The sequence below is a fragment of the Chanodichthys erythropterus genome, chromosome 17, assembly GCF_024489055.1.
Source record: "Chanodichthys erythropterus isolate Z2021 chromosome 17, ASM2448905v1, whole genome shotgun sequence".
Lineage (NCBI taxonomy): Eukaryota > Metazoa > Chordata > Actinopteri > Cypriniformes > Xenocyprididae > Chanodichthys > Chanodichthys erythropterus.
Genome location: NC_090237.1, coordinates 992,933 through 1,020,127, shown reverse-complemented (window position 1 = coordinate 1,020,127; position 27,195 = coordinate 992,933). Strand labels below are relative to the sequence as shown.

At 33.7% G+C, this 27,195-nt stretch overlaps 1 protein-coding gene across 2 annotated transcripts in view; it reads left to right on the top strand.

Annotated features, from left to right (window-relative positions):
- Positions 1 to 25,865, top strand: part of inppl1a (inositol polyphosphate phosphatase-like 1a) — a 42,709-nt gene extending 16,844 nt beyond the window's left edge. The window contains exons 2-27 of one of the 2 annotated variants that reach the window (XM_067364799.1): positions 1,582 to 1,645; positions 4,580 to 4,721; positions 5,178 to 5,274; positions 5,670 to 5,816; positions 5,906 to 5,996; positions 6,115 to 6,204; positions 8,446 to 8,541; positions 8,617 to 8,767; positions 8,886 to 8,992; positions 9,095 to 9,197; positions 10,675 to 10,871; positions 11,100 to 11,217; positions 11,381 to 11,477; positions 11,575 to 11,713; positions 14,148 to 14,247; positions 14,618 to 14,706; positions 14,906 to 14,987; positions 17,017 to 17,106; positions 17,181 to 17,294; positions 19,760 to 19,936; positions 20,362 to 20,517; positions 20,627 to 20,708; positions 20,835 to 20,957; positions 22,011 to 22,758; positions 24,422 to 24,558; positions 24,876 to 25,865. In XM_067364799.1, coding sequence (XP_067220900.1) covers positions 1,582 to 1,645; positions 4,580 to 4,721; positions 5,178 to 5,274; positions 5,670 to 5,816; positions 5,906 to 5,996; positions 6,115 to 6,204; positions 8,446 to 8,541; positions 8,617 to 8,767; positions 8,886 to 8,992; positions 9,095 to 9,197; positions 10,675 to 10,871; positions 11,100 to 11,217; positions 11,381 to 11,477; positions 11,575 to 11,713; positions 14,148 to 14,247; positions 14,618 to 14,706; positions 14,906 to 14,987; positions 17,017 to 17,106; positions 17,181 to 17,294; positions 19,760 to 19,936; positions 20,362 to 20,517; positions 20,627 to 20,708; positions 20,835 to 20,957; positions 22,011 to 22,758; positions 24,422 to 24,558; positions 24,876 to 24,972 — 3,634 coding nt within the window. In that variant the 3' untranslated portion in view covers positions 24,973 to 25,865. Of the gene's footprint in view, positions 1 to 1,581; positions 1,646 to 4,579; positions 4,722 to 5,177; positions 5,275 to 5,669; positions 5,817 to 5,905; positions 5,997 to 6,114; positions 6,205 to 8,445; positions 8,542 to 8,616; positions 8,768 to 8,885; positions 8,993 to 9,094; positions 9,198 to 10,674; positions 10,872 to 11,099; positions 11,218 to 11,380; positions 11,478 to 11,574; positions 11,714 to 14,147; positions 14,248 to 14,617; positions 14,707 to 14,905; positions 14,988 to 17,016; positions 17,107 to 17,180; positions 17,295 to 19,759; positions 19,937 to 20,361; positions 20,518 to 20,626; positions 20,709 to 20,834; positions 20,958 to 22,010; positions 22,759 to 24,421; positions 24,559 to 24,796 lie in introns of both variants that reach the window. The other variant, XM_067364800.1, reaches the window with a different exon arrangement.
- Positions 25,866 to 27,195: the final 1,330 nt, after the last annotated feature.

The window sequence follows — 27,195 nt, the reverse complement described above, 5'->3', positions numbered from 1 at the left end:
GTAAAGTTTTATTATGTGTATTAAGTTATATTTTAAGTTTCAGTTAATGATATTGTTTTAAATTATACTATGTTAAATTTGTTTTTAAGTTATATTATGTTAAGTTTTATTGTTTAAGATATATATTTTAAGTTTTAGTTAATGATATTATGTTTTAAGTTATACTGTTAAGTTATGTTAAGTTTTATGTTTATTAAGCTATATTATGTGAAGTTTTAAGTATTAGTTGACAATATTGTTTTTTAAAAGTTAAAAGTAAAGTTATGTTTATTACAGTTTTTTTCAGTTGCTAACAAGCATTGTTCAATACCAAAACCACATTTTCAAAACTCTTCACACAGTCAGTGAAACAGAAGTACCATTTTTCACTGCTTTCAGTCGAAATGCATTCAGTGACCACACTTTTCAAAATTCAGGAACTCTTTTCCCATTCTTGCTCCACAACATGCAAAATTTTCAGCACATTTTTCTAATGCTAACACACTGCATTCAAAATGATTAAAAACACATTCAAAACAGAATGATGGCAAATTCAAAGCATTTATGCAGTAATTATTTTAAAATATTCTCAATTTTATAGCCAAAAATTGTGTTAGAATATTCTATATGAAGAACTGATTAATGTGGAAAATCATTGAAGCTTTAAAAAAGAACTTCATCAATGATGTAATGCTTCCTGTTGTTAGTGTTTTTTAGGTCAGTGTGTTGTGAATGAAATGTGTGTTTTCTGAATGAGTGTTATGTTGGTCTGAGTGAGTTTTGTAGGTGAGATGAACTGTTCATGCTGGTAATGCAGACTGTGTGAAGAGTTTAGAAAATGTGGTTTCAGTATTGAACAATGCTTGTTAGCAACTGAAAAAAACTATAAGTTTTATTAAATTTTTTTTAAGTTTCAGTTATAATACTATGTTTTAAGTTATATTAAATTTTACTGTGTTTGTTATTGTTAAATTTTAAGTTTTAGTTAATATGTTTATATAACAGTTATACTGTTAACTTCTTAATAAACATAAAAAACGTATTATAAGTTTTATTATGTTTATTAAAAAGTTATTATGTTAAGTTTTACTATGTTTATTAAGAAGTTATATTATGTTAAGTATTAAGTTTTAGTTAACGATATTAACTCTGGTCGTCAGTAATGAGCTCAATCTGTCAAACCTCCGTCTGGGATGTACTTGTTAGTAAAAACGATATTTAAATGAAGTAATTGTTTTGTTTTTTTGAATTGTAATTCAGTATATTTTTTTTGTTATGGTTGGTGTGTAGGTTAGTCTGTAGTATTTACTATTAATAAGTGTGTGTGTGTGTGTGTGTGTGTGTGTGTGTGTGTGTGTGTGTGTGCGTGCACTCATGAACAGACTGTGTTTGACTGACATGGACAGGTTTGTAGTTCTCACACACACACGCTTTTGACAAAGTGAAAATCTGAGCCCAGCATGAAAATCTGACGTGCCTTTGTGTGTGTGTGTGTGTGTGTGTGTGTGTGTGTGAATGCAGTTAAACATTCAGCCATTCAAACCACTGACCTGGTTTCATTTCTCCCACATGATAAATATGTCTCTGTCTGTTTCTCTCTAGGTTTCAGAAACATGTTCACACATACAGGATCCTGCCTGATGAGGAGAACTTCCTAGCGGTGCAGGTACAGTGTGTGTGTGTGTGTGAGAGTGTGAGAGTGTGAGAGTGTGTGAGTGTGTGAGTGTGTGAGTGTGTGAGTGTGTGAGTGTGTGAGTGTGTGAGTGTGTGTGTGTGTGTGTGTGTGAGTGTGTGTGTGTGTGTGTGTGTCTGCAAAACCAGCTGTTGAGTTCAATGCACAAGGCGTCTCCTATCTGTCTGTCTCTCTCTCTCTCTCTCTCTCTCTCTCTCTCTCTCTGTCACACACACACACACACACACACACACACACACACACACACACACACACACACACACACACACACACACACACACAAACTTGCCATTCTTCCAGAAGTGGTGTTTGTGGAAGTGAACATCCTGTTCATTTTCACAGAAGCATTTCAGAAAAGTCATTAATAAACTGTTTCGAACCAAATCAATCAGATGAATCACAACATCACAGAGCTGCAAACTCGTCACCTTTCTGTGAAAATTTTGAATTCAAAATACATTTTCAAAAATACCACGTTTTACACTGATTAATTATTTATAACTTGTGAACCCAGCTGTTCTAGATGTAATCTGTTGTAATATGAATCAGATATGAATCTGAACAAGTAAACATTTCATAGCTAGTGAAGCCAACTGTTTCCGGTATAATAATAACCATCTATTTCACTTCAAGACAAGATATCAGTTTGAACAAAAAATGCAACATATAATTCAAAAATCTTGAGAATTAAACCATATGAATAATCCGCCTATGAATATATAAATATTACTACTGAGCTCACTACTGACGACCAGGGGTTAATATCGTTAACTAAAACTTAAAACTTAACATAATATAACTTCTTAATAAACATAATAAAACTTAACATAATATAACTTAAAACATAATATTAACTAAAACTTAAAATGTAACATAATAAACACAGTAAAACTTAAAACATAGCATTGTAACTGAAACTTAAACAAAAAATAACTTGATAAACATCATAAAACTTTACTTTTAACTTTACTTAAAACAATATTGTCAACTAAAACTTAACAATATAACTTAATAAACATAATAAAACTTAACAGTATAACTTAAAACAAAATATCATTAACTAAAACTTAAAATATATTTATATTCTAAACAATAAAACTTAACATAATATAACTTAAAACATAATATTAACTAAAACTTAAAATTTAACATAATAAACAGTAAAATTTAAAACATAGCATTATTAAAACTTAAAACATAGCATTGTAACTGAAACTTAAACAAAATATAACTTAATAAACATCATTAAACTTTACTTTTAACTTTACTTAAAACAATATTGTCAACTAAAACTTAAAACTTAACAATATAACTTAATAAACATAATAAAACTTAACAGTATAACTTAAAACAAAATATCATTAACTAAAACTTAAAATTTAACATAATAAACAGTAAAATTTAAAACATAGCATTATTAAAACTTAAAACATAGCATTGTAACTAAAACTTAAACAAAATATAACTTAATAAACATCATAAAACTCTACTTTTAACTTTACTTAAAACAATATTGTCAACTAAAACTTAAAACTTAACAATATAACTTAATAAACATAATAAAACTTAACAGTATAACTTAAAACAAAATATCATTAACTAAAACTTAAAATATATTTATATTCCAAACAATAAAACTTAACATAATATAACTTAAAACATAATATTAACTAAAACTTAAAATTTAACATAATAAACAGTAAAATTTAAAACATAGCATTATTAAAACTTAAAACATAGCATTGTAACTAAAACTTAAACAAAATATAACTTAATAAACATAATAAAACTTAACAGTATAACTTAAAACAAAATATCATTAACTAAAACTTAAAATTTAACATAATAAACAGTAAAATTTAAAACATAGCATTATTAAAACTTAAAACATAGCATTGTAACTGAAACTTAAACAAAATATAACTTAATAAACATCATAAAACTTTACTTTTAACTTTACTTAAAACAATATTGTCAACTAAAACTTAAAACTTAACAATATAACTTAATAAACATAATAAAACTTAACAGTATAACTTAAAACAAAATATCATTAACTAAAACTTAAAATATATTTATATTCCAAACAATAAAACTTAACATAATATAACTTAAAACATAATATTAACTAAAACTTAAAATTTAACATAATAAAACAGTAAAATTTAAAACATAGCATTATTAAAACTTAAAACATAGCATTGTAACTAAAACTTAAACAAAATATAACTTAATAAACATCATAAAACTTTACTTTTAACTTTACTTAAAACAATATTGTCAACTAAAACTTAAAACTAAACAATATAACTTAATAAACATTATAAAACTTAACAGTATAACTTAAAACAAAATATCATTAACTAAAACTTAAAATATATTTATATTTTAAACAATAAAACTTAACATAATATAACTTAAAAACAAATTTAACATAGTATAATTTAAAACAATATCATTAACTGAAACTTAAAACAAAATATAACTTAATACACATAATAAAACTTTAATTTGAACTTAACAGTGTTAGAGACACAGGACTGTGTGAATGAGCTTCTGTTCACATGTGATGTCACTGAATCATTCTGTGTTTTCATGTATTTTCTCATCTTTTATATTCTAGCACTACAGCAAAACTGACATATTGATCTTTCTACTTTAAATTCAATGTGTTTACTAGTGATTTCTGAGTGAAATTGTTTAGAAGTAAATCTACCACCAACATTTCTTCAGTGTAATTCTGTTTTGCTGATCTTGCGTGTGTTTTCTCTGTCTGACAGCAGACGGTTCCTCGTCATATTCATCCAGGCCTTCTTTAGTGGTTCTTGAATTTCCAGGCCAAGGGTTAAAACTGCCGGTTATCTGAAAGTGTGTGTGTGTGTGTGTGTGTGTGTGTGTGTGTTTCAGACATCGCAGGGCGTTCAGCCCAAGCGGTTTAAGACTCTTCCTGAGTTGATTCAGTTGTATCTTCAGCCCAGTCAAGGTCTGGTGACCACACTGCAGTTTCCAGTGGAGAGAGAGGAAACCACAGAGGAGAGAGATTACTCTGGTACACACACACACACACACACATGTTTGTTTTTGTGAATTGTGGGGACTTTCCATAGACTTCAATGCATTTTACACTGAACAAACTGTACATTCTATCCCCCTACCCTGCCCCTACCCCTAAACCTAACCCTCACAGGAAACTGTGCAAACTTTTACTTTTTCACAAAAACTCATTCTATATGATTTATAAACCCATTTACATTGTGGGGACCGCTGGCTGGTCCCCACGATGTAGGTGAACTCAGGTTTATATTACATCATGGGGACATTTGGTCCCCACAATGTAATATAAACAAAAGCACACACACACACACACACACACACACACACACACACACACACACACACACACACACACACACACACACACACACACACACACATATTATGACTCGTATAACAGTTCATCACTGACTATCTCTCTCTGTGTGTGTGTGTGTGTGTGTGTGTTTAGATGGTGAAGATGAGAAGCCCCCCCTCCCTCCACGCACCGCCTCCACCAGCAGCCCCGCAGGCTCCGCCCTCGTCAGTCCAGACACGCCCCCTGAGAAGTAAGACTCTCCTCTGCAGCAGAACTTTTATTTATTATTACATTCAGAAATAATGTAAAATACCAGTAAATAAAATAAAATGTTTAAATGAGCTCATGAATAACTGTAACCACAGTTATAATACTACTTTATTCATTAAGCCCACCATTAGAAAATGTGAAAACAAGCATTTTCAAGAAATCTGCAAATATTATAATGCATTTTAACTTTGGTTACAATTATTCATAATAAGATATAATGCATTATAACATACATTTTGCATTACACATAAAGGCTTTAAGTAAATTGTTACAATGTGAGTCACTAGATAAAAGCATCTGTCAAATACATGCATGATAAATTATTCTGAAAGAATGTGTGCATTAACATTAATATGTGAGTGTTTTCCTCTGCAGCGTGACGGCGTCTAACGGGTTGAGCACCATCTCGCACGAGTATCTGAAGGGCAGCTACGCTCTGGACCTGGAGGCTGTGAAACAGGGAGCGAACAGCCTGCCACACCTCAACAAGACGCTCGTGTCGTCCTGCAAACGCCTGCATGGGTACACACACACACACACACACACACACGCACACACTCTCCTTTATTCACGTGCACTGGAGTACATACTCTGTGTTTGTGTGTCTGCAGGGAGGTGGATAAAGTTCTGTGTGGCCTGGAGATCCTATCCAAGGTCTTCGATCAGCAGAGCGCCTCCATGGTGTCCAGAATGATCCAGCAGGTGTGACATCACTTCCTGTCTGGCGTTTGAGTGATTATGAAGTGCTGAGGGTTTGATATGTGCTCTAAATGAAGAAGGTCTAGATAAAAGCTTCTGATCAATGACTCTCTGTCTGTAGTCCATGTCTCAGGGTGGAGATCAGGAGCTGGAACATCTGGTCACTAAACTGGCCATCCTGAAGGATCTGCTGTCGTCTATAGAGAAGAAGGTAAGCGCACAAACACGCATCATTAGTTCTCTTTTGGAGACAAATTGACCATATGCACAGAACATTCTGAAGAACTTCCACAATAATAGAAGCCAGCTGGAAGACTTCCAGTGAAATGTCACTTGTTGGTGTGTCGAGCATCGATAGTGTAATAAAAAGATGTGTGTCAGTGTTCTTCCTCAGCAAAATTCAGCGCAACCATCAGTTTTCACACTTTAGTGTGAAAAAAAGTATCAACAGACTGTAAATTAAAGTTTTATTGTGCACTTTAGTTAGATTTATTGAATAAAATACGTTTCACAAGAGTGCTGAAATCATTGATCTTGCGCTGCTCTGACTGACAGCTTTCTGTGTAATTCATTCGCAAGAAAAGTTATTGTTTTTCATGAGATTTTTATGAGTATTTCATACTTCACCTTGACAAAATGTCTTTTTAAACCTAGTGATTTTATAATGTTTATAATTATTTATTCAAAATCGAAACTGAGTGAAAAACTATCACAGGAAATGGCTAATATATGCGCAAATAAATAGTCCTCTGCCGCCATCTGATGGTTATAGTGGTAGTTAATGTCTTTTTTATATTTAAATGTGTTTTCTATCAAATGTTGGACTTCCTACATCTTGAAACGTTTGGTTTTACAAATGGGGACAGTGTCAGAAGGATGAACACATGATGTTTGAGGTCATCACATTAAAAATTTGAAGTGCTGGAGAAATGTTGCGTGAGAGCGTCTAGCTACAGACACTGCGTTTCTCATTCAAACGTTCCCATTAGCTTCGTCTTTATTGAAATCAATAAAACTGGTTTATTGGCAAATTAGGCAAGTGTGATAACTGCATTAAAGTATAAATACAACATTGAAAAGTCAACCATTGATGGTTTAGTGTCGATGTACAGCGAGTACAGAATGATTACAGTATCGATAACCAGGAAGTAACCGTGCATATGGTCGATTGATCCTGTGCTTTTAGAGTATGTACTTAATTTGATTAAAAATCACTTCTTGATGTCATCTGATAATTATTCACTATATCATGAATATCATGTGTTTGCGTATACCATAAATTTATTTTGTGTGTTTTACTTTACTTTTTGTGTGTTATTATTTATTTATTATTATTATAAAAAATCTTCCTCTTCTTTGCATTTCACCTCTGCTCTATCTCGTTTCCTAGTCTAGCTTTCTAATAAACCTGGCAGTGTACACTATGAATATTGTTGGCTCTTTGTCAGACTGCTTTTGTTCCTCTATTGTAAGTCTCTTTGGATAAAAGCTTCTGCTAAATGCATAAATATAAATGTTATTATTTATATTTTATTATTATTTATATACATTATAAATAAAGTGTATTATTTATTTGTTTATATGTTTATATTTTTATAATTATAATAATAAACACATCTCTTTAACCAGAATTATTGTTACAATCATGACCGAAAACAAAAGCAACATTCAGTCTTCCTCCCTCAGTCCCTCAGCTAAAATGAAATGAAACTAAAACCGCCAGTAGGTGGCGAAAAATCATTGTCTTAATGAGTGATTCGTTGAATGATTTAATCAAACGATTCGTTCAAAACGCCTAATTCATTCAGGGACAAAGCAGAAGTGACTGAGTGAGTCGTGGAGTCATTCATTAGAACGATTTGTTCAAAAACGAGGATTCGTTCAGTAACGAAACTGAAACTGTTGTTCAGATACATGCAATGGCTCTACTGTTTGGAACTATTTTCATTAGCAAAATAGAGGAAAAACAGACAATATTGTGTCTTAAATGTAAGTCACCTAATAGCCAATGAACTATAAAATCAATATCACATTTGCAAACATGCTGATATTCGGGAAAACAGCACTTTTGCTCGTGTTATATTGCTTAGAAATATTAAAAACAAGAACCTATACAGAAACTTTTTTGCACCACATCTTGGTTTTTGGAAGCATTTTTATTAATTTTGGTGGCATTTTTGCCCCAAGCCCTATTCATTTCCAACCCTGTTAAATGCATAAATGTAAATGTTGTAGCACTTTGGGTTTTAGAAAGGCACACTTTATTTATTTATTTACCTCTGCTCTAACTTGTTTCCTAGTCTAGCTTTCTAATAAACCTGTCATTGTATACTCTGAACAGGTCTAATTCAGTGGCAGATGTTTGCAAAACAGCTGAAATCACTAACAGCACAGTTACGTCTGGCTCTTTTAAGGTGTGTAAACTAATCATGCATTAATATGTGTACATTAGGCTCTGAAGGCACTTCAGGACATGAGCTCATCTACTCCGGCCATCTCACCGCTGCTGTCCATCAGACACAAAGCTATTCCTGTGCAAACCTTCGAGGTACAACGCTACTTCACAGTACTGTCCCTCCAGCATTTGTGTGTTTTGACTCATGTGTGTGTGTTGTGGTGTCAGGTGAAACTGGACGTGTATCTGGCTGACCTGACGAAGATCGGGAAGAGTCAGAAGTACTCACTGAGTGTGGATGTGGAGGGAGGAAAACTGGTGGTGATGAAGAAAATGAAGGATGCACAGGAGGACTGGAACACGTTCACTCACGACAAGAGTGAGTCAGTGATGATGATGGTGTTATTCTTAAATTATTAGCAGAAAAGGGCTGTGAAAGTGTAGAATATGGACCCTTTAATGCACAACAGAAATGACTTGTGTCTGTGTGTTTGTAGTTCGGCAGCTGATTAAGTCTCAGCGTGTTCAGAATAAACTTGGAATCGTCTTTGAGAAGGAAAAAGACAAAAGCCAGAGGAAAGATTTCATCTTTGCCAGCGCAAAAGTGAGTCACACAGATTTATACTGTCATTTCTGAAGTCAGACGTTTACAGATACTCACTGTGTGTAACCTTTTTCTCGTCTTACCTTGTTTCTCGTCCTGTAGAAAAGGGAAGCATTCTGCCAACTGCTGCAACTCATGAAGAACAAGCATTCCAATCAGGATGAGCCGGATATGATCTCCATCTTTATTGGAACATGGAACATGGGTGAGACACACACACACACACACACACACACACACACACACCAGACCCCTAAATACCAGAATATCACAGAGATTACAATTACAATTGCCTAAATCATTTTAAAAGAATAATGTTCTAAATATAACAGTTTGAATATTGAAATATGAAATGTTGGGAAAAATTAAATGATACTATTATATGTGAAAATAAAAATGCCAGTAGGTGGCGGCAAATCAAAATGATAATTGCAAGATAAAAACTAGAAATAAAGTCAGAATTGTGAAATATAAACTTTTAAACTGCGAGTTATAATGTATGAATTATGAGACAAAAACTAACAATTGTGAGAAAAAAGGCAAGTTATAAACTTGGAATTGCAAGGAAGAAAAGTCAGAATTGTGGAAAAAAGTCACAATTGCAAGATATAAACTCGTAATTCAGGAAAAGTCAGAATTGTGGGGGAAAAGTTGCAAATGCAAGAAATAAAGTCAAAATTGTGAAATATAAAATTGGAATTGAGGGAAAAAAGTCACAATTGCAAGAAATAAATTCAGAATTGCGAGATATAAACTCGGAATTGAGGAAAAGTCGGAATTGGGGGAAAGTCCAAATTTTGGAAAAAAGTCGCAATTGCAGGAAATAAAGTCAGAATTGCGAGATATAAAATTGGAATTGAGGAAAAAATTCGCAATTGCAAGAAATAAAATCAGAATTATGAGATATAGACCTGAAATTGAGGAAAAGTCAGAATTATGGAAAGAAGTCGCAATCACAAGAAATAAAGTCAGAATTGCAATTAAGTTAATTTGGAATTGAGGAAAAGTTAGAATTGTGGAAAAATGTTGCAATCGCGAGAAGTAAATTCAGAATTGTGAGATATAAACTTTAGAAACAGTCTGAATTGTTAAAAAAAGTTGCAATTGCAGTTTAATCATAGAATCATTTATTCAGCTAATTCATTCAAACTGGCTGATTCATTCATGAAAGAAGCAAGTGTCCATTGACTTTATGAATAAGTCATTGAATCATTGACTCACCTGATTCGTTCAGAAAGGGTGAATCATTCAAGAACGAAACATGACTGTGCTGCTGGGAGACGCAACTTTTTTGCTTTGTTTGAAACTAAATTTCGTTGGCAAAATAGCCAAAATTACCAACATTTTGTCTAAAAATTATCAGTTTATATAATCAACTTATTGTTTATTGAACTGTTGTATAAAATGAATATTGATGATATTCGAGAAAATAGCACTCTTGCTCGTGTGATATTGCGTAACTACATTATGTTATAAACACAAAATACAAGAACTCATACAAGGACAATTCATATCTTGAATGTTGGTGGCATTTTATTCATTTTGGTGGCATTTCCAACCTTGTACGATGGCATTTTGTGCATGTTCCTGCTGATGACTGACCACAACACCATAGCTGCTATCATGGTGGAGGGCCAAAACATTTCTCATAAAAATCATGTCGTCTTTGTCTCTCTCTGCAGGCAGTGTTCCTGCTCCTAAATCGATGGGATCGTGGATTTTATCTCGAGGCTTGGGGAAAACTCTGGATGAAATGGCGGTCACAATCCCTAATGACATCTATGTGTTCGGTACGCAGGAGAACTCTGTGTGTGATAAGGAATGGGTGGAAGCGCTCCGCTGCGCCCTCAAAGAATACACAGAGATCGACTATAAACCGGTGAGAGACTAAAATCTGTGTCATGAAGAGCTTCTGTAGTCATTCTGTGCATGTTCAGTTTTAATGATGCCACGACTGTTATGACTGTGACTTTATTTAGAGTTTTATGTGTTTTTGTCTGCCATGTCAGCCGTCTGTGTTTCTCATCTGGCGGTTGATCTTTCCACTGTAACTTAATGAGTGAAAAGCACGAGTAGGAGGAATGGATGTTTGATTTCTGTGTTGTAGATTGCAGTGCAGACGCTGTGGAACATTAAGATCGTGGTCTTAGTGAAGGCGGAACACGAGAACCGCATCAGTCACGTGGGAATGTCCAGCGTCAAAACGGGAATCGCCAACACACTCGGTCAGAGCAACTGACTCAAACACTTCCTGTTTTTGTCTTATTGTTAAATGTATCTTGATTTAAGACCAGTGAATTTACTGAACCACCATGTGACAACATGTTCATCGCTATGTTTTTGATTCGGATATATGCATGAATTTATTTGTTATTGTCTGTTTCCCAGGAAACAAAGGAGCAGTGGGCGTGTCCTTCATGTTTAATGGAACATCGTTTGGTTTCGTTAACTGTCACCTGACGTCCGGCAATGAAAAAATCCACAGGTGTGACTCGAAACACTGACTCGACCAGCAAATACTCGATTCATGGTTTGTTTTGCTGAAGTGCCAATGAGTACTAATGACCTTTGACCCCTGGCAGACGCAACCAGAACTATCTGGACATCCTGCGTCAGCTGTCGTTGGGCGATAAACAGCTGAACTCCTTCGACATCTCGCTGAGATTCACGCATCTGTTCTGGTTCGGCGATCTCAACTACCGTCTGGACATGGACATTCAGGTAAAGCGCCACGAAACACGTAAACTAAGCGCTTTTGATAGAAGTATTCTGGTGTTCTCAGAATGTAAAGGTCTTCTGTGTGTACAGTATTAGTTGTTGTAAAACCTTATCAAGAGAATCTATTGAGATATTGCAATATTATATCTGTAGCCGACTTGGGTCTCAGTTGTGTGTTATGAAGTCCAAATTGTGTGAAAAAACACTCAATTGTGAGAAAAAAAGAGTTTAAAATTGTTATTGCAAGAAATAAAGATAGAATTGTGAGGAAAAAGTTGCAATTGTGAGAAATAAAGTCAGAATTGTTATATATACTCGCAATTCTGAGAAAAAAAATATAGAATTGTGAGTTATGAACTTTTAAATTGCCAGATATTGTGTGAAAACTTAAAAACATAAAGTCAGAATTGTGAATTATAAACTTTTAAATTGCGAGTTATAAAGTCTGATTTGTCAGATAAAAACTTGCAATTGTCAGAAAAGTCAGAGTTGCGAGTTTTAAACTCAGAATTGCAAAAAATAAAGTCAGAATTGCAAGATAAAAACTTTTAAATTGCGAGTTTTGCAATTGCAAGAAAAAAGTCAGAAATGGGAGATATAAAGTCCAAATTGTGGGACAAAAACTTGCAACTGTCAGAAAAAAGTAAAAGCTGCAATTATAAACTTGGAATTGTGGGGGAAAAAAGTCGCAATTGCGATAAAGTCAGAATTGTGAGATGTAAAGTCGGAATTGACAAAAAGTCAGAATTGTTGGGGGAAAAGCTGCAGTTGTGATAAATAAAGTTGCGAGATATAAACTCGAAATTGAGGAAAAGTCAAAATTGTGTTGAAAAAAATTGCAATTGCAAGAAAAAGTCAGAATTGCTAATTATAAACTTGGAATTCAGGAAAAGTTGGAATTGTGAGGAAAGTCGGAATTGCGAGAAATAAAGTTATAAATTCGGAATTGAAGAATAGTCAGAATTGTGGGGAAAAAAATCGCAATTGCGAAAAAATAAAGTCAGAATTGCGAGATAAAAACTTTTAAATTGCGAGTTTTGCAATTGCAAGAAAAAAAGTCAGAAATGGGAGATATAAAGTCCGAATTGTGGTACAAAAACTTCAGAAATAAGTCAAAGCTGCAATTATAAACTTGGAATTGGAAAAGGTCAGAATTGTGCGATATAAACTCCTAATTGAGGAAATGTCAGAATTGCGGGGGAAAAAAGTCGCAATTGCGATAAATAAAGTCAGAATTGTGAGATATAAAGTCGGAATTGACAAAAAGTCAGAATTGTTGGGGGAAAAAGCTGCAGTTGTGATAAATAAAGTTGCGAGATATAAACTCAAAATTGAGGAAAAGTAAAAATTGTGTTGAAAAAAAAATTGCAATTGCAAGAAATAGTCAGAATTCCGATATATGAACTTGGAATTCAGGAAAAGTCCGAAATATGGGAAAAAGGTCACAATAGCGAGAAAGTCAGAATTGCAAGATATAATGTCAGAACTGTGTGGGGGGAAATCGCAACTGCGAGAAATAAAGTTGGAATTGCTAGATATAAACTTGGAATTCAGGATAAGTTGGTATTGTGGGGAAAAGTCAGAATTGCGAGAAATAAAGTTATAAATTCGGAATTGAAGAAAAGTCAGAAATGTAAGATATAAACTCAGAATTCTGGGGAGAAGTCATAATTGCGAGAAAGAAATTAAGTCAAAATTCCGCCATATAAACTTGTAATTGAGGAGAAGTCGGAATTGTGGGGGAAAAAATTTGCAATTGTGATAAAGTCAGAATTGAAAGATATAAAGTCGGAATTGACAAAAAGTCAGAATTGTGGGGGGGGAAAGTTGCAGTTGCGATAAATAAAGTTGCGAGATATAAACTCAAAATTGAGGAAAAGTAAAAATTGTGTTGAAAAAAATTGCAATTGCAAAAAAAAAGTCAGTATTGTGTGGGGGGAAATCGCAATTGCGAGAAATGAAGTTGGAATTGCTATATAAAAACTCGCAATCCAGGAAAAGTTGGAATTGTGGGGAAAAGTCGGAATTGCAAGAAATAAAGTTATAAATTCGGAATTGAAGAAAAGTCAGAATTGCGAGATATAAACTCAGAATTGTGGGGGGAAAAAATCGCAATTGTGAAAAAATAAAGTCAGAATTGTGGGAAAAAAAATCACAATTGCGAGAAATAAAGTCAGAATTGTGAGAAAGTCGCAATTACCTTTTTTTTTTTTTTATTCTGTGGCTGTAACAAGCCTCACATATGATTGCAGTGTGCTTACTGAGCACAGCATATGAAGGGTCTGTGTGCATGGAAGACCTGGATGATCTGTTTCATTGATCTGTATCCCACAATTCCACTGCGCAGTACACTAGTACCTGCAGGAGTACAGCACTGTAACCTGCACAGCTGTGGCGTCTGAACACTGGCGTGTCTATGACTCTCTCTCTCACACAGGAAATCCTCAACTACATCAACAGGAAGGAATTTGAGCCATTGTTGAAGGTGGACCAGCTAAATCTGGAGAGGGAGAAGAACAAAGTCTTCCTTCGGTTCGGTGCGGCTCACCTCTGTCTGTCTGCGTGTCGGAAGAGTTATATTTTTATTAACTAATGTTAACAAAGATTAATAAATACTGTAACATATGTTTTGCAAATTGTTAATGTTAGTTATTGCATTAATTAATTAATGAGACCTTAATGTAAAGTGCCAACAAAAATTTATTAATTACAAAAAACCTGGACACGTTCTGTACCTTCATGTACAAGGATTTACAGTTTTTATTGACAGTTTTATTTCGTTTTTAAATGCATGTTTGTTCTAGAGTTTTTCTCTAGATTATCTAAATGTGCCTTTGAGATTTGAGTCTCTTGGCTCAGCAATACTTCCTTTCCCTGCCGCATCATTTCCTGTGTGTGTGTGTCCAGCGGAGGAGGAGATCACCTACCCGCCCACGTACCGCTATGAGCGCGGCTCCCGAGACACGTACGTCTGGCAGAAGCAGAAAGCCACAGGGGTGCGTCACCTCAGATGCTTCACATCACCCTGAAATTACTCTCAAATTGTCTTGAAGAAGTTCACCGTATTGAGTATAAAGATAGAATCCCGTGCTAACATGTTCTAAGGAAGCTACTTCCTGTGATCCGACCTTTGCCAAAGGAAGTGAAGCGTCCTGCATTCTCTAAATTCTTCCTCCATTCCCTCTCGTCTCCTAGATGCGGACCAACGTTCCTTCATGGTGCGACAGAATTCTCTGGAAATCGTATCCTGAGACACACATCGTTTGCAACTCTTACGGTGAGATGTCAACTAATATGATTAATTAAAGTTCAAAAGAACAGCGTTTATTAGAAATCTTTCTCGTAAGTACAAATCTGAAGCAGCACAACTGATTTCAACATTGATAATCAGAAATGTTGCAAATCAAGATCATGTGACACTGAAGACTGGAGTAATGATGCTGAAAATTTAGCTTTGATCACAGGAATAAATTACACTTTACTATATATTCACATAGAAAACAGATATTTTATCTTACAATAATATTTTGCAATTTTTAATGCATTTTTTAGCAAATAAATGCAGTCTTAAAAACATTTAAAAAAATCTTAATTATTTCAAACTTTTGATTAGGGGTGTAACATTAATTTATATTGCTTTATATATAATTTATATCATCATTAATTTATGTAATTATAACACACTTGCTATTTTAGTTTTCCATAAAGTAGAAAAATTTCTGTGAATCAGTTCAAACTGTCCATTTTAATGAATTGATTCAAAACTGATTCATTGATTTGTTCACATCATCACTGAAAAATGTTGACAGAAATCATTCAAAATATATTAAAATGTTTTAGTAGAAATATTTGAATAAATATTGCATTAAATATGCAGTTTTATTGTTGCAAATAGGTTTAAATTTTCATCCTTGGGTTCATTTATCAAAAAATGTGCCTTGCTTATTTTAACTAGATTTTTTACTTCTTTCGTTAAACATTGAAAATCAACATGGTGGATCAGCTTGTGGTGTCAAAATAAAAACCATAATGATATATATTAATTAGTGCTGTCAAATTGATTAATAACATAATATGAATAATTAATCATCTAATCAACTTGGTGTAATTAATATTTCGATTAACTTCATGTGGCTGAATTAATATTACAATTAATCAATCTGTTCGGCCAGAAAAAAAGTCTGAGTTTAAAATCGTAATTGCAAGAAATAAAGTTAGAATTGTGAGAAAAAGTTGCAATTGCGAGAAATAAAGTCAGAATTGTGATATAAACTTGCAATTCTGAGAAAAAAGTTAGAATTGCAAGTTATAAACTTTTAAATGGCCAGTTATAAAGTACAAATTTTGTGAAAAAATTCACAATTGTGAGAAAATGTGAGATGTAAACTTGCAATTGCAAAAAAAAGTCAGAATTGCGAGTTATAAACTTTTAAATTGCAAGTTTTGCAATTGCAAGGAAAAAAAGTCAAAGCTGCAATTATAAACTTGGAACTGAGAGGTTGTTTGAGTTGAGTGATATAAACTCGTAATTGAGGAAAATTTGGAAAATTCAGAATTGTGGGAGGAAAGTTGCAATTGCAAGAAATAAAGTTGGAATTGCTAGATATAAACTCGGAATTCAGGAAAAGTCGGAATCGCAAGAAAAAAGTTATACATTCGGAATTGAAGAAAAGTTAGAATTGTGAGATTTTTTTTTTTTTAATCAATCTGTTCGGCCAGCGAACACACTTCAGAAAGGATATTTTCCATGGCCATGTAGTTATGATTGTAATCGTTAAATTGACATTGGGAAATGAGAAAGTGGAAGTGAATTAAATCGTAGCATAACAGGGAAATAGAGCTATTAAAAAAAGAGTCATTTAACCAGCTGGAAGAACCATCAGTTTCTCACTATAAAGCAAAGGGTTTCACTACTTAATACTAAATCGCCATTTAGTGTTCAAATGTATGATATTTGCAAATGCCTGAGCTGTTGAAGAGCATCCGGATATTCAGTCTCAGGAGAAATTATTGATGGTTCGGTTCAATGGTGTTGAAGTTGTAATCGATATTTTCCATGTTGAATGAAGAAATTCGGATATTATGTAAACACTAACTTTTAAGTTAGATGTGATTTAATTGTTTTGACAGCACAAATATTAAATGATTCATCCAGCTCTACTCTCAAAATATATGACAAATACCAGGCTGACAAAAGTGTGTTATGAAAGCATGTAAAGTTTTGTTGGTTACTGAGGCTGATTTGCATATGCCACCCACTCAGATAAATATGCAAATGATATTTGTTTTGACTGTGTTTCTGTCAGGCTGTACAGATGACATCGTCACCAGCGATCACTCGCCCGTCTTCGGCACGTTTGAGGTGGGCGTGACCTCACAGTTTGTCTCCAAGAAAGGTACGGCGCGTGATGTCATCGCTCTGTTTTGTGTTTCCGGTGAACGTCCGTTTTGAGCTGCTCTTCCTCCGCAGGTCTGCCCAAGTCTTCAGAACAGGCGTATATTGAGTTTGAGAACATCGAAGCCATCGTGAAGACGGCCAGCAGAACCAAATTCTTCATCGAGTTTTATTCGACGTGTCTGGAGGGTAAGAAACTCATTAAACGAGTTACACCAATGTGGAAAATTATGAGAGAATCTTTATAAGATAATAATCGAGCAATCGGAGTTCAACATTGATCATTATCACTGCCTGAAATCTGATCAATCATATTTATATATGCTAATGATAATTATGCATAGTAATTATGTAATAATATTTTCTGTGAATCAGTTCAAACTGTTTTAATGAATTGATTGAAAATTGATTCACCAATTTGTTAGCATCATCACTGAAATCTGGTGACACAATTCATTCTAAAAATATTAAAATATTTTAGTTGAAATATCTGATTAAAGATTGCATTAAATATGCAAATATTGATGTTTATTACTGTGCATTATTATATAAATTAATTCAATATTATTATTTTTATTTATTCATGTTGTCAATTTAAAATGTCATTCTAAATATATTAAAATGTTTTAGTAAAACTATGCAAATAAATATTGCATTAAATATGCAATTAATGACGTTTACTGTGCATTGTTATATTAATGCATATAAATGAGTACAATTAAATATGCATAATTATTCATGTCATCATTGAGAAATGTTGACTGAAGCCTTTCTAAATATATTAAAATGTTTCAGTAAAAATATGTGATTACATATGCAAATATTGATGATTATTACTATGCGTTGTTATATTAGTGCATATAAATGAATACAATTAAATATCATTATTATTTATTCATGTCATCACTGAAAATATTTTTTCTAAATGTTTCATTAAAAATATATCCCTAAGAAAATATTGACAGAAGTCATTCTAAATATATTAAATTATAAAATAATTAAATATTGCATTAAATATGCAAATATTGATGTTTATTACTATGCATTGTTATTTTAGTGCATATAAATTAATGGAATTAAATATTCTTATTTATTTATTCATGTTGCCACTTTAAAATGTCATTCTAAATATATTAAAATGTTTTAGTAAAAATAAATATTCCATTAAATATGCAGTTAATGATGTTTATTACTATGCATGGATATATTAGTGCATATTAGAATGTTTCAGTAAAAATATGATTAAATATGCAAATATTGATGTTTATATTTGATTGTTATATTTGTGCAGATGAAATGAATAGAATTAAATATTTTTAATGTTTATTCATGCCATCACTGAGAAATATTGACACAAGTCATTCTATACATGTTAAAATATAAAATAATTAAATAATGGATTAAATATGCAAATATTGATGTTTATTACTGTGCATTATTATATAAATTAATTAAATATTATTATTTTTTATTTATTGATGTTGTCACTTTAAAAATGTCATTCTAAATATCTTAAAATGTTTTAGTAAAAATATGCAAATAAATATTGGATTAAATATGCAATTAATGACGTTTACTATGCATTGTTATATTAATGCATATAAATGAATACAATTAAATATTCATATGAATTCATGTCATCATTGAGAAATGTTGACTGAAGCCTTTCTAAATATATTAAAAGGTTTCAGTAAAAATATGTGATTACTTATGCAAGTATTGATGATTATTACTATGCATTGTTATATTAGTGCATATAAATGGATATTATTATTTATATTATTTATTCATGCCATCACTGAAAAAAAAGTCTTTCTGAAGGTTTCATTAAAAATATATCTATATTAAAATATAAATATATTAAATAATAAAATAATTAAATATTGTATTAAATATGCATTATTACTATGCATTGTTATTTTAGTGCATATAAATAAATGGAATTAAATATTATTTATTTATTCATGTTGTCACTTTAAAATGTCATTCTAAATATATGCAGATAAATATTGCATTAAATATGCAATTATTGATGTTTATTACTATGCATTGATATATTGGTGCATATTAACATGTTTCAGTAAAAATATGATTAAATATGCAAATATTGATGTTTATTACTATGCATTGTTATATTTGTGCATATAAATAAATAAAAGTAAACATTTTAATGTTTATTTATGCCATCACTGAGAAATGTTGACACAAGTCATTCTATACATGTTAAAATATAAAATAATTAAACAATGCAGTAAAATGCAATTATTGGTGTTTATTACTATGCATTGTAATAGTTCATTAGTCAGAAAACATGCCTTGAGTGTTTTAACTAGATTGTTACTTCTTGCATTAAACATTAAGAATCATCTCGGTGAATCCACCCATCTCAGACTTTGCTAGATCAGATTTCCGGCAGCGATAGAGATGAACTCCATACTGACTGATAAACAACTGATAAAAGAATATGATAAAAAGAATATGAAAAGCATTCACATGCTTTGAACTTCCTTGTTTGTGGGTTAAACCGAATGTGCAGTAGGAAATAATGTGGACTGAGGGTGAAAAATGTTAGTCTGCCGCATTATTGGCATAAATTGAGTGACGTGTAACCTGTGTGTGTTTGTGTGTGTGTGTGTGTGTGTGTGTGTGTTTAGAGTTTAAGAAGAGTTATGAAAATGACACTCAGAGCAGTGATAACGTGAACTTCCTGCGTGTGGGCTGGTCCTCCAAACAGCTGACGACACTCAAGCCCATCTTATCCGACATCGAGTATCTACAGGACCAACATCTTCTGCTGACGGTCAAATCTCTGGACGGATACGAATCATACGGTGCGTGAGCGGATCAGTTCAGGATCGTTCTGGCTGTAATTAACCTCGTTAAAGCTGATGTGTTGTTGTTCAGGTACCTGACATAAACGTGTTTAACTAACTTGCTCAGATAGATGATCTTCAGACTGTGTCTGCTACAGCGCCACCTCGTGGTCGTGCTGAGAATACAGTCTAAACTCCTGCTGAGTTATGATCTTCATTCTGACAGACTGAAGCACTGCATTCTTCTGCCTTTTGTAGAGCACTTTTGGGGTTATTAAATTAAATTATATTATTAAATTAAGTCAAATTGTTGCTTTTATAGCATTTTGTAAGTCACTTATGTTAGTCACGGTTTCTTGCACAAAAAAAAAGACGATTTATGTGATTTGTTTTGCATGCATTTGTAATGGACTCTGAGTGTGTGTGTGTGTGTGTGTGTGTAGGTGAGTGTGTTTTGGCTCTGAAGTCGATGATTGGCAGCACAGCGCAGCAGTTTCACACGTATCTGTCCCACCGCGGTGAGGAGACGGGAAACATCCGCGGCTCCATGAGGGTCCGAGTCCCGTCAGAGCGGATGGGCACAAGAGAACGACTCTACGGTACTGAGTGTGTGTGTGTGTGTGTGTGGACATCATGAGCCCTACATATTCATTTTCTCTCTACCTGTTTTACCCCAGATTGTTGTCATGTGTTTGTCGTTTCTCTCAGAGTGGATCAGTGTTGACAAGGACGAGACGGGCGGACCCAAAGGCAGAACTCTTCCTCCGAGAGCCGGACACGATTATGTCAAGTGAGTCAAAAACAAGTCATGGTTCATTTCTTGACACGATCACTGTGTTTCTGCAAGCGTGTTTTTGGTCCGGTGAAGTGTCAGACACACACTGAGTGATGACAACTGTCATTCTGTTCCTTTTAGACCGTCCACCAGCAGGAAGTTGGGGTCAGCTGACCTCGGTAAGGTATCGGAGGAGGGAGATAAGAGCATCACGGGGCGACATCCACACACACACTCTTCTAAAGAAGACAGCGCACAGAACAGGTGGACACAAACACACACACACACACAGTCACTAACACATGCACTCACACACGTTACACACGCACACACACGTTACACACGTGTTACAAGCACGCATTACACACATTACGTACACACACGTTAGATACACGTTGCACACACATGCATTACACACACACACACTTCATGTTACACACGTTACACTTTAAAAACACGCTTCACACATTACACACACACATTACACACACACATTACACACACATTACACTCACGCACATTACACACGCACACACGTTACGCACACAAACAAACGTTACACACACACACACGCTTCACATGTTACATACACACTTTACACACACACGTTACACGTTACATACATACTCACACACGTTACACACACTTTAAAAACACGATTCACATGTTACGCACACACTACATACACACGTTATACACGCTCACGCATTACACACACACGTTACACTCACAAACAAACATGTTACATATGTCTTACAAGCACACATTACACAAGTTACGTACACACACACGCGTTACACACACACGTTACATACACGTTGCACAAAAATGTACCACCTGAATGTATTTTAGATTTTCTCTCTTATGTTAAGTTGAAATGTTTTATATAATGTAAATTTACACGTTAAATGTAGTTACACGTTACATACACGCTTCACATGCTACACATACACGTTACACACACGCTTGTTACACACATATACTCGCACACATTACACATATGTTACACACACTTTACAAACGCTTCACACGTTACATACACACACTACACACTCGCATACACGCGTAACACACATCCTTCAAACGTTACATACACACACGTTACACATTATTTTATTAAACGAAAAATATTTATTGTATTTTATTTCTTACATTTATTTTATTAAATAATATTAATTATAACTAGTATATTACTTTATGCTATTAGTATTTTAATTTTAGTTACCTTTATTTATTTATTTTTCAAATGGCAAAAATGTTTTTTATGCTTTTAGTTTCAGTCAACGATAATAACTGTCTGTTGTTCTGGTTCGTCAGAGGCAAACAGGATCCGTTTGATGGTGACGCCACAACATGCAAAAACAGCTTCAATAACCCCGCCTACTACATTCTAGAAGGCGTTCCCAACCAATCCGCTCTGGCCTCTGACCTCCTCCCAGGCTCCGCCCTCCCTCCACTAGCCAATAAAACAGCTGCTCCTATGGGAGGCGTGGGAAAAAACAAGCCGCCCAGTGGGAGTTCGGCGCAGGGCCGCTGGCAGACGGGTGGGCGCCCGGTTCGCCCCATCAGCGAGGAGGGGTCTTCGGAGGATGACGGGAACATTGGGCCTCACGTCGGTTCGCTGAATCGCCCTCCGCCTGATTTCCCTCCTCCGCCGCTGCCCAAAGGAGCTCTGGAGATGGTGGAGAACTCGTTCGGAAAACCGCGGGTGTTTCCGGACCTCGCCGACGTCAAGATACCGCCTCCGTCTGCTGTTCCGTCCAAACCGCTGTCGTCTCCCAGCTTTGTATCGCCCCCTGGAGGAGGTGTGGCTTTCTGCCTGGAGACTCCGCCCATGCTAAACCCAACCCCCGCCCCTTTCCGTCGAGGAGGCGGAGCCTCTGGACTAGACGACCAGTCGTGTTCGGTGCTGCAGATGGCCAAAACGCTGAGCGAGGTGGAGTATCCGTCGGGGAGAGAGCGAGGCGGGGTTGTGAAGGGGGCGGCGGCTCCTCACATGAGAGGCCTGACCTTCCCGCCACACTCCATACAGGAGGAGAGCATCGCTGAAGACCTGCCTGAGGAGGTGAGGACAAACACAGACAGAAGCCCACAATCAGATCAGACTGACTGCATTAGTCGTCATGAACTGACAGCATTTATTAATTTTAGTTTGTTAAAGCTGAAGTCCGTAACTTTTTGTGGTAAAAAATTATCCAAGTTGAGCAACCAGTACATAATGCTTTTTTTCTCAGTTGGTCAGAACAAAAGTGGCAGACATGTTATGTACTTGTTCAGATGATATTTTCCAGTGAAAGTTCTTATTTTGGTCATGCTTTCAAGATGTAGAATCTGTGATTCTGAAGTTCAGTATCCGCACCGGTGAGTGACATTAGCAAACATTAGATTCATCCGCGCTGACGCACAACCCACATAAAGATGATAATTCCACAAATAACTGCAATTGCAGGTTTCAAACAGAGATGGAGACAAAGAGGCAAAACTTATGGACTTTAATTTCAACATTCACTATTACATTATTTAACTCAAAAGTATGTGTTAATATTATATAATGGACTTAACGATGAACAGTTGTATTTTTATGACTTAACATTAACAAAGATTAATAAATGCTGTAAAATATATTGCTTATAGTTCATGTTAACTAATGCATGAATTAAACGCTATGAATTTGAGTCGGATATAATGTTCATTTAAAAACACACAATTTTCTCAAATTTGTAATGAGAATTATTTATGAATCAACAAAAGAGAATCTTCCTGCGGTTTTGCACCAAAAACAAAATTATCGTTTGGAAGCAAAGAAACTAAGACAGCCATCAATGTTCGTATTGTAATTTTATAGTTGTACTATAAAACAAAATGATGATTAGTATTTTTTTATTATTTTACAGTACATTATGGTTAGCATTTTTGTATATAAATATTTCATCATTATTATTTTATAATTAATAATTAATGAAAAAATATTTTATATTTTATAAAAAAAATATTAATTATTACTATTATTATTATTATTTTACAGTGCTTTAGGGTTAGTAATTCCTTATTTAGTTTATTTAATTATGAAATAAATAAATAATAAAATTAATTATTTTATAATTTTATTAATTTTACAATTTAATAAAAAATATATAAATAATAATTATTTTTATTGTTATTTTACTGTACTTTAGGGTAAATATTTCTTTATTTAATTTCTATAATTATTAAATAAATAAATATATATTTTTAATTGTATTAATTTTGTAATATAATAAAATAAAAATATTTAAATAATAATACAAATAAATAATAATTATTGTTATAATAAATAAATGTTATAGTTTATCATTTTATTAATTGTAAGATTTAATAAAATACAAATATTTGAATAATAGTAAATAATTATTATTGTTATTATATTGTTGTTGTTGTTGTTGTTAGTAATAATAATAGTTATTATTATTATTATATATTATATCCTTATGCTAAAACGGACTGTAAATCCACATTTTAAAGCCAATTTTTGAAAAATGTTCTCGTTAGGGGTGGACACGTCTGTCACCTTTGACCCCTGATGAAAATCCTTGGTCAATATGAAGCTTTTCTGACACTCCTTTAGCATCAAATAACAGGGTGTGTGTGTGTGTGTGTGTGTGTGTGTGTGTGTGTGTGTGTGTGTGTGTGTGTGTGTGTGTGTGTGTGTGTGTGTGTGTGTGTGTGTGTGTGTGTGTGTGCGCTCACAGGGCATGTGGCATGACGAGAGCAGCAGCAGCAGTCTGTCGGTGGAGGTCAGTGTGGGCGAGTGGTTGCAGAAGCTCGGTCTGCAGCATTATGAGGAAGGGCTGCTGCACAACGGCTGGGACGATCTGGAGTTCCTCAGGTACGAGTCTCTGTCACGCTCACACTTCTCTCGCTTCTGTCGCTCGCTGCTTTTCATCACATCACAGTGAACTCAAGTCTTCGAAAAGCTGCAAAAGCGCCATAAAATATAACTCTTTACAAATGTAGTGAGTAATTTATTCTGTTCTCAGAAGATTTCCCATGCATTCTTAACTTAATGTCCATCAGTGTCATTATTCAGGTGTAAAATGTCACATGATGCCTGTTACTTTTCTCAGCGCTGCTCAGCAAGAGCCAATCACAGTTGCTTGAGATTTTCAGATGAACCCATCATCCAATCTCGTCTCTTTCCTGCAGCGACATCACAGAGGAGGATCTGGAGGAGGCGGGCGTTCGTGACCCCGCCCATAAGAAGATCCTGTTGGCCAGCTTAAAACAGCAGCAGCAAAAGTGAGCCGATCCCGATCCGGACCGAGCCGGCAGAATCCGGCCTGAACTTTGCACTGGTAGAATTTAATCTCATGTCATTATAGTTTGTGATATTATTTAAACAAGTCGACGTGTCAAAAAGGATGTTTCACTACAGCCCCGCCCTCCACTTCCTGTCGTCTGCATCCGGAGGAAGTGACGTCATCAGAACATTCCTCACCTTTGAGCTGAAGGTGACTGAAGTGTTAGTGTTTTTTGTGCATGTTTCATGACTTTAAAGGAAAGGGAAATAAGCCAAAACCAGCTGTGACTTGAAGCAGTGTGTGTTCGTGTGTGTCTGTCAACACGAGGGACGTTCGTTTCTCTTCGTTCAGAGGATGTTTGGTTTGTGTGAAAGATCAGAGGACGTTATAACACAATCCCCTCAGCAGGTGGCGCTGCACCATCATCAACAGTTCAATTCATATTTTACATGTGAATCTTTTTCTATTTGTTGGTTCATTCTGATGTGAGATTCAAATGCTGATTAATTTCTAACAGAATTCAGACCCGGCGTTTGTCAGTCTCACGTTTCCACAGACGTCACATGAGGTTCAGCGTGGGAAAGCTTGAGTTTACCTCGTTCAGTTTAAATGAAGCACTCCATGTTTAGCTTTGTTTGTTTTATTTAACGGTCTTTAATGTTATAATTATGGGGTGTTTCTCCTAAAATGCATGTATATGTTCTAGCAGAATTATTCTAGATATCATTTCTCTGTGTATTAAGTTTTAACTTAAGAAGTCTTTCGCGCTTCATTAATTTCTTTGCTGTATAATCCTTTTATCTCTGTTGTTGTAAGTTAATATTTGTGTTTGACTGCTAATGACTGTCCTTTTTAATGTGTTTTTCTTTTTTCAGTTTAATAAAAACTAAAATCACCATCAGTAAAAGAAAGTGTCTCATTGAGCATACATAATTTGGAATTACATTTGGAATTATATTTATATGAAAAAATGTAATTATCATTTTATATATATATATATTACACACAATATACAATATATATATATATATACTATGTATGTATGTATGGACCATTCTACAGAGTTGGTGCAAACTGCTGTCCCACAAGCAAAAAACAAATTAAAGTATTCAAATTTTATATTTGTACTAAGATCCATCTATTATCTATTGAATCCCACAATAATATTTAAAATATCCATAAGCTTAATATATATAAAATTATAATTTATTGGGTACTTTCAATTGGGAGGAGTTTGACCTGAACCCTAACCCCTAAATTTCAACTTGCGAAAATGATATATAATTTTTTTTATATACATATATATATATATACAATTTTCCATTGTTTTTAAAAATATATTTTTGATTTTTTTTTTTTTTAGTTAAGTTAAATAAATATATATATATATATATATATATATATATATATATATATATATATATATATATAATGAAACTTTGTAAAAAAAAAATAATAATAATAATAATTGATAACACACTTCTACATTTCTGATCAGGAAATATTCCTGTGTTCCTCCTCTCACAGAATGATGATCTATCTGCAGTGAAATTTTTTTTTTAGTACAGTTATGCAAATCATTAGTATTTTAATATATTTTAGTTTGTGAGTTAAATCCTGTCATGTGATGTGGTCACTACCAACACATTACTGTCACTACTGAACATGTGCAGTCATTTCCGAAACATGGGCTGTTTTGTCAAAAATAAAGTATATTGAATGATCAACTAAGATGTTATTATATGAATCTAATATAAACTTTGTAAAAGTAATAAAGTTTATATTTATAGTTTATAAAGAAAGATTGGATTCAAAATACAACAAATCTCCTAAATTACACTTGAAATGTTGTTAAAATTTTAATTTTTATTGATTTACCTGTGGAAAAAAGTTTTTAAAATAGCAAAAAAATATATTTCCAAGGTAGATGTAAACAAAATCTTAATATGTCAATGTAACTCTTATTAAATTATTTATTATTGTGTTTCGGTACTGACAAATTTGGGGAGAGGAAAAATATTCGAAAACTTTCTGAAAATACAATATGAGAATTAACTGCACAATTACTAGAAATGTGTACTTGGGATATTATACAATTTGCATGCATACAAAATGTAAGAAAAAAACACACACACACACACACACACGGGTTATAGATTATCATTCAATACATTTCAACCCAGGAATATTAAATAAAATAAAGTATTTACCTGCTGTTTTTTAAA